The sequence below is a fragment of the Syngnathus scovelli genome, chromosome 18 (genome assembly GCF_024217435.2).
Source record: "Syngnathus scovelli strain Florida chromosome 18, RoL_Ssco_1.2, whole genome shotgun sequence".
NCBI classification, from domain to species: domain Eukaryota; kingdom Metazoa; phylum Chordata; class Actinopteri; order Syngnathiformes; family Syngnathidae; genus Syngnathus; species Syngnathus scovelli.
Window position 1 is genome coordinate 8,501,268 of NC_090864.1, and position 13,499 is coordinate 8,514,766.

At 40.7% G+C, this 13,499-nt stretch overlaps 2 protein-coding genes and 1 long non-coding RNA gene across 4 annotated transcripts in view; 1 reads left to right on the forward strand and 2 right to left on the reverse strand.

The window, feature by feature from the left end:
• LOC125985666 (retinal-specific phospholipid-transporting ATPase ABCA4) overlaps positions 1–4,756 on the forward strand; it is a 16,856-nt gene extending 12,100 nt beyond the window's left edge. For both annotated transcript variants that reach the window (XM_049748632.2, XM_049748633.2), the window contains 22 exons: positions 36–160; positions 227–325; positions 540–729; positions 794–888; positions 960–992; positions 1,082–1,187; positions 1,269–1,343; positions 1,409–1,578; positions 1,651–1,828; positions 1,890–2,005; positions 2,083–2,230; positions 2,297–2,420; positions 2,539–2,668; positions 2,735–2,855; positions 2,931–2,993; positions 3,068–3,174; positions 3,242–3,383; positions 3,459–3,593; positions 3,665–3,768; positions 3,833–3,925; positions 3,990–4,239; positions 4,306–4,756. In XM_049748632.2, the coding sequence (XP_049604589.1) occupies positions 36–160; positions 227–325; positions 540–729; positions 794–888; positions 960–992; positions 1,082–1,187; positions 1,269–1,343; positions 1,409–1,578; positions 1,651–1,828; positions 1,890–2,005; positions 2,083–2,230; positions 2,297–2,420; positions 2,539–2,668; positions 2,735–2,855; positions 2,931–2,993; positions 3,068–3,174; positions 3,242–3,383; positions 3,459–3,593; positions 3,665–3,768; positions 3,833–3,925; positions 3,990–4,239; positions 4,306–4,425 (2,724 nt within the window). In that variant the 3' untranslated portion in view covers positions 4,426–4,756. The remainder of the gene's footprint in view (positions 1–35; positions 161–226; positions 326–539; positions 730–793; positions 889–959; positions 993–1,081; positions 1,188–1,268; positions 1,344–1,408; positions 1,579–1,650; positions 1,829–1,889; positions 2,006–2,082; positions 2,231–2,296; positions 2,421–2,538; positions 2,669–2,734; positions 2,856–2,930; positions 2,994–3,067; positions 3,175–3,241; positions 3,384–3,458; positions 3,594–3,664; positions 3,769–3,832; positions 3,926–3,989; positions 4,240–4,305) is intronic.
• Positions 1–5,846, reverse strand: part of LOC137839539 (uncharacterized) — a 23,059-nt gene extending 17,213 nt beyond the window's left edge. Inside the window, exon 1 of the long non-coding RNA XR_007487386.2 lies at positions 5,742–5,846. This is a non-coding gene — a long non-coding RNA (uncharacterized lncRNA). The remainder of the gene's footprint in view (positions 1–5,741) is intronic.
• Positions 5,847–7,882: 2,036 nt separating this feature from the next.
• Positions 7,883–13,138, reverse strand: olfm3a (olfactomedin 3a). Its single transcript, XM_049749500.2, has 6 exons — positions 12,917–13,138; positions 9,951–10,094; positions 9,737–9,892; positions 9,449–9,668; positions 9,178–9,284; positions 7,883–9,101 (listed from the first exon to the last, which is right to left on the reverse strand). The coding sequence occupies exons 1-6, from the start codon at positions 12,983–12,985 to the stop codon at positions 8,418–8,420; spliced, it is 1,380 nt and encodes a 459-aa protein (XP_049605457.1). The 5' UTR covers positions 12,986–13,138; the 3' UTR covers positions 7,883–8,417.
• Between the last annotated feature and the right edge of the window lie 361 nt (positions 13,139–13,499).

The following is a 13,499-nucleotide window of genomic DNA, read 5'->3' on the forward strand; positions in this document are numbered from 1 at the left end:
CAGTTAATTGAGTTTTGATCTTCTCTGTCCATTAGATCGTTTTACCAGCCAGTTTTGTTTTCCTGGCACTTACCTTTACGCTAATCGTTCCACCGTTCGGGGAGTACCCAAGTATGACTCTAAGTCCGTGGATGTACGGCCGACAGTACACTTTCTTCAGGTGAGTCCATTTTGATGTTTGTATAATTTTTTTGGGGAATAATATTTTGGGGCGACTCCTCTGCAGTAATGAACATCCATTGGATGCCCAGATGAGAAATTTTGGGGAAGTGTTGCTGGACAAACCGGGTTTTGGGACACGCTGCATGGCGGATGAACCTTTGCAGTGAGTAAATGTCACCGTTTATAGTGGACGCATGATATTTAAAGACCTTTGGAGGACCATTGTGATGTAATAGCCTTCCCATCGCCCGCCTCGGTGGTCACACAACAACAAAACCTTAATTAATTCCGTGCATAAATCCCACCTGATTTTATAAACGGCGAGACCTTCACTGTTTTGTTTAACCACATGGGTCAATTCCCCCCCCCCCCGGTAGAGATTTTCCATGTAACAACATCACCACAGAGTGGGAGATGCTCCCGGTTAACCCCTCAGTGATCGAGATGTTGGCTGAGCCGAAGTGGAACTCCATCAGACCTTCTCCGGACTGTCAGTGCAGCACCGAGAGGAAACTCACCATGCTGCCCTCATGCCCCGAAGGAGCCGGGGGTCTTCCACCCCCACAGGTACTTGAGAGTATTCAATCCTCCTGAAAGTTTTTTTAAAAATGTCATTCTATGTGTGCATCAGAGAATTCAGTCAACAGGAGATGTTCTCATGGATCTGACCGGGAGGAACATCTCGGACTATCTGGTGAAAACGTACCCCAGTCTCATCAGAACCAGGTGTGCTTGTGTTCAATCAAAACGGTTTTACAAAATCCTGCAGATATAATATTCTATATTTTTTCTTTCAGCTTGAAGAGCAAATATTGGGTGAATGAACAAAGGTAATTCATTTATATTTAAATAAAGCTAGGTTACCTTTTGGACTTTTGGATTTGGAAGCAAACTGAAGTCTGAAATCTGTGATTTTAAGGTATGGAGGAATATCAGTCGGAGGGCAGCTTCCTGTTTTGGAGCTCCAGCCAAAGCTCATCCAGGATTCAGCAGCTCAACTGGGTCAAATGCTCAACATTACTGGGGTATCATTATAGTCTATATAATTATAGTATTAGGATTATTTTTGTCGTCATTATTTATATAGATATATATTTTTTTTGCAGGGTGACAACTGTAAACAAACACTGCGAGAAATTGGTACATTCCTCAGGTACATGGAGACGCAGAATAATGTGAAGGCAAGTGATCACCGTAATTTTCCGTGGTTTTCTCGCACGTATATCGTAACGTAATCGTCCTTCAGGTATGGTACAACAACAAGGGCTGGCATGCCATGGTGTCCTTCATGAACGTGGCCAACAATGCAATCCTGCGTGCAAATTTACCAAAAGGAGCTACCCTGGATCAATACGGAATCACAGCCATCAATCACCCCTTGAACCTCACCAAAGAGCAACTATCGGAAATCACCGTGTGAGTAGGAAAATTGTATGCAGTATCTAATGTTGTCTGAGCTTTGACGTGGATTTTTTTTTCTTCTACTAGCTTGAACACGTCGGTGGATGCCGTGGTAGCCATCTGCGTCATCTTCGCCATGTCTTTTGTTCCGGCTAGCTTTGTCCTCTATCTCATTCAGGAACGGGTCACCCAGGCCAAACATCTCCAGTTCGTCAGTGGCGTCAGCCCGCTGATCTACTGGATGGCCAACTTTCTCTGGGACATGGTATCTATTATTATAAAACCATTAAAATACCCCATAAATAATTTTTTTTGTGTTTTTACAGGTGAATTATTCCATCAGTGCAATGATGGTGGTCCAGATTTTTGTCTTTTTTGATAAGAAGTGTTACACCTCAACAACCAATCTGCAGCCACTTATTGCACTACTTCTACTTTACGGGTAGGTGTCAATAAATGACTTTTAATAGATAATCAATATATGAGTTGTGAGAGCTTTCCACCATTTGTTTTTCTCAGCTGGTCCGTCACCCCCATGATGTACCCGATGTCCTACATGTTCAACGTCCCCAGCACAGCCTACGTGTCTTTGTCATGTATCAACCTCTTCATAGGCATCAACAGCAGTGCCATCACCTTCATCCTGGACCTTTTTGAAGGCACCACGGTAAGAACGGATGAGCGTACTTGTGTAAAATCCGACTTCTAAACATTTAATGTGGTTGCTGTCAAGGCTTTGTACAAGTTCAACCAGCTGTTGAAGAGCGTCTTGCTGATTTTTCCACATTACTGCTTGGGGAGAGGACTTATCGACATGGCCATCAACCAAGCCGTGACTGATATCTTCACTCGCTTTGGTAATGTATGGTAGAAAAAAAACATGATTTTTTGGTCCAAATCCAAAATAAGGCTGGAGAAAATTAGGTTCTGAAGAAACAATTATTCCAGTGGGGCTTATCTGCAGTGTGTCCTTAGGTGAGGATCACAGTCCTAACCCCTATGACTGGGACTTCATTGGGAAGAACCTTTTCTGCATGGCAGTTGAGGGATTCATCTATTTCACCTTGAATATTTTTTGTCAATATCGCTTCTTCCTGGATCACTGGTAAGATTACAAGAGTTTTTTTCCCCAAGACAAATTCAGCCAAGAAATGGTAAATACCATTGGCAGGGTACCAGATGGCCCAACGGCTTCAATTCTGGATGAAGACTTGGATGTGGCTGAAGAACGAGAGAGAGTCTACAGCAGCAGGAAAACAAATGATATTTTACACGTATGCAACCTTTCTAAGGTGAGATATTTTTTTTAAAAAGCCAATCTATTTTTTATATTTGTCTGACTTTGGTTGTTTTCTGTTCCTCACCAGATATACACAGGAACCATCACTCCCGCAGTGGATCGAATTTGTGTTGGTGTATCACCAGGAGAGGTTTGTACACTTGAATAAACAAAATAATCAATCCACTTCATGCCATGATATTATTATTTTTGCTTCATTGCCAGTGTTTTGGTCTCCTGGGAGTAAATGGTGCAGGAAAGACCACCATGTTTAAGATGTTAACTGGCGACATTGATGTCACCACGGGAGATGCCTCAGTTGCTGGTCACAGGTTTGAAATGATTTCCAAAAGAGTCGCAATGGAAATATATTTCTGACCAGATTTTCTTTCCTATCAGCATTTTGACCAACATCCTAGATGTCCACCAGAACATGGGATACTGCCCACAGTTTGACGCCATTGATGAACTTCTAACAGGAAGAGAACACCTTCATCTGTACGCTCGTCTCCGCGGGGTACCAGAAGTTGAGATAAGCAAGGTGAGAGGTGGTTGCAGGACCAGAACAATTCAATTATCAGTCCTCGCATGTTCATCTCAAAATCCGATTGTGCAGATTGCAGAGTGGGCTATTCAAAAATTGGGTTTGTCCGAGTATGCGGGCCAAAGTGCGGGAACCTACAGTGGCGGGAACCGCAGGAAACTCTCCACAGCCATTGCCATGATTGGCTGCCCTGCCCTGGTATTGCTGGTGAGCACCAAAACAATATGGCCGCCTCACATACACAAATTAGGTATATTACGTGTGTTTCATTCCACAAGGATGAACCCACAACAGGTATGGACCCGCTCTCCAGACGCTTCCTCTGGAGCTCCATTGTGAGTGTGATCCGAGACAAACGAGCTGTTGTTCTCACTTCACATAGGTAACCGGAAATGTGTGTATTTAATTCGTAAACACATTTCCTCATGATATTTATTCCTTGGCAGCATGGAGGAATGTGAGGCCTTGTGCACACGTTTGGCCATCATGGTTAATGGATCTTTCAAATGTTTGGGAACCATTCAGCAGCTCAAATACAAGTAGGTCCTTGACTTTTTACCCTTGGTGCTGAATTTCGTCGTAAATTACCGCATGGTCCGACAGATTTGGCGATGGATATGTGGTGACTATGAAGATAAAGGCATCCAAGGCAGGTTGCGCACCAGATCTGAATCCGGCCGAAGCCTTCATGGAGAACACCTTCCCTGGTTGCATCCAGAGAGAAAAACACTACAACACCCTGCAGTATAAAATCGCCTCCGCCTCCCTAGCGAGGATCTTCCAGATGGTCCTCGCTAACAAAGACAAGCTTAACATCGAGGACTACTCGGTATCACAGACAACTCTCGATCAGGTAAAAAAAATAAATGGTTGGGAAAATATAAATCTTTCAACTTAACGTGGGTCTATTTTATTATAGGTGTTTGTGAATTTCGCCAAGCAGCAGTCAAGAGAGGACGAGGCGATCGTGTTGCATCCAAAAGCTGCGGGGGCCCAACAAAGTCATCGTGGCACCCCGGTTAAGAGATTAAGAAAATGAACTTTGCCCTAACCGAACCACTTCATGTTCAGCTTTACTAGAACTTTTTGGGCAGTTGCAATTAATTCCAGAACGCAGCAATAAGGTGCCTACAATTAGACGCTCTTTTGCTCACCTTATAAGCCTTGCGAGCTAAAAATAGCTCAGGACAGCGGAAGCTTTTTAAAAGATGCAGCGATCCTGTTTCTGTATTTATGACCTTATAATGCCAAGCATGACGGTTTTTTTTGCCTTCTTGGAACAAGCACTTGTGACATATAGAAAAATCTTAGCACTTTATTGTTGCTTCATCATTTGTTATTGCAGAAAAATAAATTTGTGCAGAATCTCATTTTTTCAATAATCTAGCTTTCCATATGCGAATGTAAATAGTTATCAAATTTTCGGAGTCAGATTTGATATCAGGTATAAAAAAAAAACAAATGTTGCAGTTGTCACCAGATTTTAAATGGCTATTAACTGTTGCAATCTGGACCTGCCTGATGATTAGATTGAGTCGATAATGACAAGCCACAGCAGTCATTCAAACATTTGCATGAATGGATATTTCCTTTCCTACGGCAACACTGCATAAATATTTAAGTACTCTGCTGACCCGCTTTTATGTAGATATAATAAACTAAAAAAAAATACAGATGATGCAATGCAGTCCCACACCACTAAACAGTACAGCCACAATAATTGTGTGTCAATATTGTCAGGCATGCATAATAGTTTGAGGCCTTAGTCTTTCTCCATGTGAAATAATACTGCCCTCTGCTGGAAAGGAGTGCTGGTCCTAGACCATGCAGCATATTTTGGATAATCTCAACGCTCAACCTGTTAAAAATATATATTTTTTCTTTTTATACAGCTGAGCTATCATGGTGCATTGGAAATAATACGGCTATTTGATGCTCAGCGTATTTTGCGGGTTGCATTTTGTTATACTCGTTGCGCTCTTGCATATGCTCGGGGGTTGTTAAATAATTAATATTGCTTTAAGTAATTTGTGCGCACATGGAATGTTCCTGTATCTGGAGGTATCAATCTGTTTTTTTAATGATTATATCCCCTTTCTTGATGTATACAACTAAAACAGCTAGTCAATCTGTCGCATAATGAATTACAATAAAAAATCTCAGTATAACCCAATGCTGTTTAACTACATTACTAATTAAATCCTCTAAAAGTACAATTAAAGTGACCATCTTCTCATTAGGTAAACTGGTATCAGAGGGATAATTTCATGAAATATAAAAAGGAACTTTGATCAAGTATACTTTTTTTATCATCTAAAAAAAGCAAAGCAGCCAAATGGAGAGCAGTGACCTTACCTGTGCAGATCTTCATTTCTTTTTACTACTTTGTATTTGCTCTGTATTCCATGCTGAGTTGATATTTTTTTGCTCATTCTCCTTAATGACAAGCAGGTGAGGAGCGTGCACACGCCCTGTTTTGCTTGGCCCCAAAAAAAAAAAAAAAAAAAGCAGCAGAAGCACTAAAGTTTGTGAACAGCAGAAGAACATGAGACCTCCATTGGAGAAAATGAGAAGACGTGATTTTAAATGCATTAAGCTTCACTGATGCAATTTATTGCAATGTTTCAAATTCTAACTTTTGCTGCTCTGTAACATGATCACTCATTAAAATGAGTTCCCTTCATTCAACGTCCTCATTAACACATCTTAAAAACTACCACAGTGCAGTATCCCGTCAAAAACTGCGCTTTTTGGATTTCTGTGAATTTCATCACGCCGTCCCCAAAACATAGAAAATTTGATATTATTTTAAGATTTATAGCTCGGGATTGGAGACTTCTACTTGACATTAAATTGACATTGTACAGAATGTTAACTCTTTGGTGTCAGATGATTTAAAGTTGACTTGATTGCTGATGTCAGCACAATTCGGTCCTTTGGGTTTGACAGCCCGAGGCTGCCGCATTTTGATTTCGTCGTTGATGAAAGCGAGATTGTGCTCTCCAATTGCTAAAACTTAACACAAGACAGCGTAAAAAATGAGCACGCTTCCTGCAAATACCTTCAGCTCCACACGTGGTTAACGAGAAAAACACAATGAAAAATTACTTTCTGTGACCGCTCTGATGTTTTGTTCAAAAATGCCAACTCTGAGAAATGAACAACTGAATCCATTCAGATAATACAACATGGCGGGGGTGGTTTTTGCTCAATATAATTTTATATTTAATCAAAAGTCTAGAGCTAGCCTGCTGTTCTCAGAATATGAGTGTACCTGAGAGAGTGAAGCATAGAAATACGTTTCTGACTTCACCACCAAGCAACACAGCACGGCCCAAAGGCAAAGAATGATGGAAAAGGCCTTTTCATATTATTCACATGCTCATAATGTGACAGGTTGCTTGGACATGGCTGCCTTTTGTTGTGATTTATTAGCCCGAGAGAGAATTTTGACGAGCAAACTATTATTTATGATGGAATATGTTTTAGGGTGGAGTCTATCGCCTGGTTGTAAATTGAATGCCTATTCTCGACTCAATAGTCATTTACTCCGAGATTCTCATTTGAAAAAGATGTTTTCTTTAATAATACAAGCAATATTCTTGTTTGTGGGCCGAGCATGAAGTATGTGTTATCGTTTTTTTTAAATTTACGACTTGAGGGATTTTAAAATGACAACAAATGGGGAGCTGTGATGGCATTTTTCTTCCTTATATTTTCCTTTTTTTATTTAACGAATCAGCAAGTGAAAAGAGAAATAAATGGTGTTTACAGGAGAATCACAATAAAACAATCCCATGAATAAAAAGTATTATCATGGTGGCTTTTAGTGCTGCATTAAATCCAGTGTTCATTATCAACACTGCAGCATTTGTGAGGTAAATCTGAGCAGCTTCCCCCACAACATCTGTTCTCCTGATTTAATGTGATTACAATGTTCAGCGCTGAATGCACTATGATGATCTTTGGGATTTTCAAGGCAGGTGCCCAAGTTCTATAAAGGCACAGTGACTATGAGTAATCTTTCCTCTGCAAGCTGAGTCATAGCAATGAAATATGTTACATTACAGTTGGACGTTTCCATCAGTATGGTGCTGAAGTGAAGATGAAACAAAAGTTGGCTTGGATTTACTTTCATTTCATGTCATTTTTTTTTTCATGTGCCATCTACTCATTAAGTTAATTTCTTCTCAGCCAATCAGCTTCCTGCAGTCGTTTATGTCATGTCCAGGTGAGACTAATTGTCTTTGTATTTAAGGTGGATGCTTTGTTCGGCCTTGTCCTTTCTTTGCTGCAATGCTGTCGCACAGATTACACACTAGAATTTCCTCCCAAACTAGAATTTACTCCAAAAATATGACACCACGTTTACCTGTGAACAGAATAGAAGTCAGCTATCCATGCTTATATCCGATATTTTAATCATTTCAATTATTTTGTATTATATAATGTGCATTTTTTTTAATGGTGACTAAAAAAAGGATTCAACTGCTTTCAACAAATGTTTTATTAAAAATGCACCAAAATACACAGACGAAAAAATAAAGCACAAGAAGCATAGGGCAGTAAAAATGTAATGCACATTAGCCATGCATGCAAGAAGCTGGGCATATATTGTACAATATATAGCGATGCCATATTTAAGTGTATCGTCAATGTGGAAAAAGTGTAAAAATGTTTTTCTACAGTACTCATGCTGAAGTGGTCCACTCGCTTAGCAACAAGTTCAGTCCTCACTCAGAGATGGTGTGAATGTTTGTGCCCTGTGGTTGTCTGGCAACCACTTTAAGATGATGTCTGCCTTTTGCCCAACTGGGAAATGCTCCAGTGGTAGAATGGTTTAATGGACTAATGGATTTTTTTACCCGCCATTAACTCATTCACTACCAACCCAGTTAATATCTTTGCCGTCTATAACCGTAAATGGTACTGAACGAGTTAAAGTTTTAAGACATTGCTCCATTTCAGGGTTAAAAATTAGAGGACAGGACCACACAATCATCCAGGTTCAACAATTCGTAAATGTTTATCTCACTTTTTAGAGTCATCATCTGTTTCTATGACATGGAACAAGGTGATGTTGAATATGACCTGGTGTCCATTATTCCAAGCATAGAGCACTCTCTCTCTGGCGTTGTAGTCAAGCATGGAGATATGGAAGTACTGATTGAAGAATGGAATGTCGATGTACTCATACGTTGAAGTCTTTGTGGAGTACGCGTAGTAAACTTTTGCTCCAGACAGATGCGAATTGGTGATGTAAAGCGTTCCGCAGATCATGAACGACTCCCCGGCGTTCCTTTTGGAGTATTCCGTGTTCCAAGTTTTCAGGACCTGTAAGGTGTCCGGATCGATTTGAGAAATGACCATGTTGCCGGCGTTTTGGTTGGTGGCATAGGCCACCCACATTCCGAGTTCATCCGCCATGACATCGATGTCTGAATATCCTCCCCACGTATACGGGTACATATTATAGAAGCCGGCAAATTCCAAAGCTCGCTGGGCCAGGACGGTGCCTGTCTCAAAGCTATACTTGACAATAATGTTGCTCTGGTACTTGTTGTAATAAAGTGAGCCATTGTAGACGACGTGATTGGTTCCTTCCCATTTGAACGGGAGGCTATACGTACGAGCGACCACTCCCGCCGAAAAGTCCTCCATGGTCTTGAACTCTCGGACGATCTTACTGTTGGTATAACCGTCCATGTACCAAACCTGTGTCAAACATGAGAGATGTTATTTGTAATGGCGTCAATAACAATAAAAAAAAAATATATAATCTTTAACTCACTCTGTTGTGTCTTGAAGATACCAGTGAATCAGTCATCCATGCCCCAAAGCGGGTTCCGGAGATCTTTAGCGTAACAGGTCCGGTGATTTTCATTAACTTTCCGCATGCTGAGAATAATAAAAGAAAAAAAATCAATATACCGTATTTTCCGAACTATAAGGCGCACCTATAGTCCAGTGCGCCTTATATGTGGACCAAATTCCTAAATTTAAACTGACCCGAAGCATTGTGCCATGAAATCAATCATAAGTGGCCGATTTTTTTGACTCACTTAATTTGCCCATACAGCTTCGGAGCCTGGTATCCAGTTGCAGGAGCCGCTGATAGAGCTCATCGTAGTCGTAGACACCAAGTTCCTCCTGAATACTTGTTAACACCGCTGAGAGATTCCTGATCTCCGCTTTGAATTGGGCGATGAGTGTCGCGTCCATTTTGTACTGCTCCAACACGGGGATCAACGGCTTCAGCTGGTCCATCTTGTCTTGAAGCTCCTAAATGCGAGCAAGGAAAACTAATATGTCCGAGAAATTAAGAAAGGGTAAACGCAAATATGTCAGACCTGGAAGTTTCTGCTCATGACAGATTTCCTATCATCCTCAAACTGTCTGAATTTGGTCCTCAGGCCCCTCATTTGGTTCTCCATTTTCATCACAGACTGAAAATCCCTCTGGGTTCGCATATTCAGAACCTCAATGGACTGAGACATATTCTGCACCTAGAACCCAAAATGGCTGATTAAAAAAAAAAACAAGAACTTGAATGCTCCTTCCTACCTTCTCAAGAAGATGCCGGAGCTGCTTGTTCTTGGCATCTCTGGAGCACAAATTCTGTTCTGGGGCCATGACAGTGCAGATACAGCGTCCGTCAGCATCCTGACCCGAGCTGTACACCTGCCAACCCTCTTTTGGCCCGATAGTCTACAAGCACAAAACCAAAACATTTAAACCGTATATTGATCGAGGACGGGCTTAAAAACAAAAGATGAATAATGAGAAGATGCTGATAGAAAGCATTTATTTCCCCTTATGAATGTGTCACGAGTAAATCTACATGAAAAATGTCCAGTCGTTCATTATGTACGGCAGCCTGCAGCACGAAGCTGCCTCCAATTTCATATTTACTCCGAACAAAGATCATTTTAGCTCTCAAATCGTCCATCGCCGTAATAATTATTGTTGCTTAAATATTACCAGGATCAATCAAGCGTTCGTTCATTCGTCTATTTCTTATTTTTTGCAAGTGGAAAAAAAAAAAAAAACCGCAACTGGCCATGAGGTGGGTTGTTGGGCTAACAAATGCAAATAGTCTTTTCTTCCTCTTTTGTTAACACCTTAACCTTGGTGTTGAGGTCTCCTGCGTACAATTCTGCTTTCTTTCTCAGCCATCCAAGCAAGGTCAACATTTCTTTGACTCCCTATTACTGAATTCATGAGCTGACTTTAATAAACAAAAATCCTCCATAACACAGATGACATTTTTGTTTCCAACTTAACCTTTCAATCAATTCCCAAGAACTCTCACTTAGTTCCCTAACCTCATTTAAAATGCATGTGAACTTTTGAATAAGATTTCACGGAAAGATTATATCTCCATCTGTTGTAGTTTGAATTAAGACTCATTCAACAGATGAATGTGAACTGGCACACTTCCAGCGTCTTCTCATTAGTGCTTCCATGAGTACAATTTATGCTGCAGGCTAACTTTCCTTTTTCTACATGCTGTTTATATCCTATTCAGCCTTTGTACCCAATCTTGAATTGTAAAACAAAGAGAAGAGCTTCCACTTTTTAGCTGGTCTCCAAGGTGGTCCCGCTTTTGTTTGCTCACAGTCAACAGAGCGCACAAAGGAAGTAATGTGCTGACTGGATGCAAAACGCCTTCCGCTATCGTAGCATGGAGCTCAAGGTAACCTTTGGAGGACAACGCGTGGAGAATGCTGCAATCAACTTGTAATTTAGCACACTTTTTTTTTTGTGCTTTTGTCTAACTCCCCCATTGTCTCTTCAACTCTCTGTTGTCAGACTGCTGCAACAAGTCTCCAAAGGCTGGACGAAAATACTGCTGTATTGAAAGAAAATATTTTTTTTCGATATTGGCTATCCAAGACCATGATTAATATTCATGTGGAATGAAATTCTCGCTTTAAACCTACATGGAATTGAAAAATTGGAATTAAAATCCTGGGAATCTTTTTTTTCCAAGAGTGATAAGTGGGAAGTAAACAAATTTGATTTGTCGGTACATTTTAAGCCGAATAGCTTACACAAGTTTATCTTGCCAAGCTAATTCATCTCCTCGTCCATCTGCCTGTTCAAACAAGCCACGGCGATGTAATATGCATGACTCTTATGGAGTGAACACTTCAGATGTAATAGCAAAGGAAGACCAAGTTGAACGAGTACCAGCTTCTGCAATCAGACTGAGGTAGATATCCGAGATGAATGGTAACACCCTGAAGACAGCGGCCGTAGCAACACTAACGACCACCAAGAGATATGAACACTTCAGAGTGGAGAACAAAAGACAAGGAGGTTGTCGAGCTGAGTGAAAAGCAACTAAAATTGCAAATGTGGCAGCCTTTAAGAGATGTTCAGCTTTTCAGATCCGTTTGGAATCTAAAGTGGCTTCACTACTTGGGTGCCTGCATGATCATCATCCTCCCTCACAGTGTTTATGGCTGCAAAACAATTGCTACGATGATGGAGTGCTGTTGTCATTTGGCAGCGCCATTGTAATTCCACATTTTGATTGTTGCTATCTCGTATTTTATTACAAAGTTGAATTTGGAAAATTGATTATATAGCCACAGTGTATTCATTCAAAATAACTCACCCTTTGCGATAAAAAGGAAAACTGATGACAGCCTCTCGCAGTTCAAAAAAAATTGCGCAACATTATCAGTCCATTACTCCATTTATATGTGGGCAGCAGTCCAATTCTAACTATGACCTAATCCCGACCTTTAACCCTTTAGTGAGTATTTTAGACAAAATGACTTTTGTAAATTGCAGCACAGCAGCCACAACAAAATTACCTGGCTGGGAACAGACGGAATATTATGCAATACAAATATTTCGATTGGCTCTAATAGGGCACGGGAAACAAAATACACATCTTCTATTAAAGGCACTTCTAACACATTCATTTACATGCCCGAAGTGGAGGCCACTAAATTGCTCCGTTCAATACATCGAAGAACAAAGCTGTGTGTTGCGAAAGGGTCTGGCAGCCAGTGAGTGACAGATTAATTCTTTGCGGCTTAGAGTAATTCCATAAAAGGTTTGCATTTTCTAATCATTTCACCCCCAGCAATTAGCAATTAATTTGTGCACCAGTAATATTCCCCAAATATGAGTGGGATATGAATTAACTTATCCTTTAGTCACCCTATTCAAACTATTTGAAGCCCTTCAAAGAAGGTTTAAAGCGGGGGGCATGATTGTTGCACGCCCCCCACCCAGCCAGTCGATTGTTTATAGCATTTCAGCACCACGGCAATGGACAGCTCCCCCATTGCCACTCGCTGCAACACGTTGATCAATCTTTTTTGAAATGGATCTTAAGAGACATGCAGGCATGTAGCAATAAATTTGGAACTTTTCTAGGGTCTGGATGACAACATTTAAGATGAATAGTGATGATTTGATGATTTAATGCAGTGTTGATTATCAAAATGATGGATTTTTATGAGTGATGGAGATTTGGGAGATGCTCAAAAACTAAATGTCATAAAACTCACCGCAGATGGGTACAATCCAAAGATGGTCAGGGAGAGGAAGGAGTACAATATACTCAAGAGGAGCCGCATGCTGACTGCTGTACGTACGTCTAGCTGTATTCCGACTTCACTATGAACAGCCCCCACAGTGGCCGGTTGGGGGGGGGGGGGGGTTAAGATTCTTGGAGTGCGCAGAGAGGAGAGCTCGAATAAACGTCTGTTCGCTCACTGGCATCACACCCACCTCTCCTTGGTAGTCAGTGAGAGCCAAGGAAAGGATTATGAGGGCGAGCGAGAGAGCGAGAGAGAGGGAGAGAAATGTTAAGGGAGTTGTAGAGGTCTATTTGATGATTATGTAGATTAGAAAGAGTTTGAAGAAGTCCCCAAAAACTTTGTTTATATTTTATCAGGTTTTTCTGTGGGTTATAAATCAACTGTGTCGTTCTTTCATTAATATAGACTTTTCTATTTCTTATCTACAGACTTTTTTTTTATCCTACTGCAGTGGAAATTGTGTGGCAAGATTTATAGATTCATTGTTGCCATTTGCTTAAGAGGCTGATGAGATAATAAATAACAAAATTTAATATCTGGGAAATATATC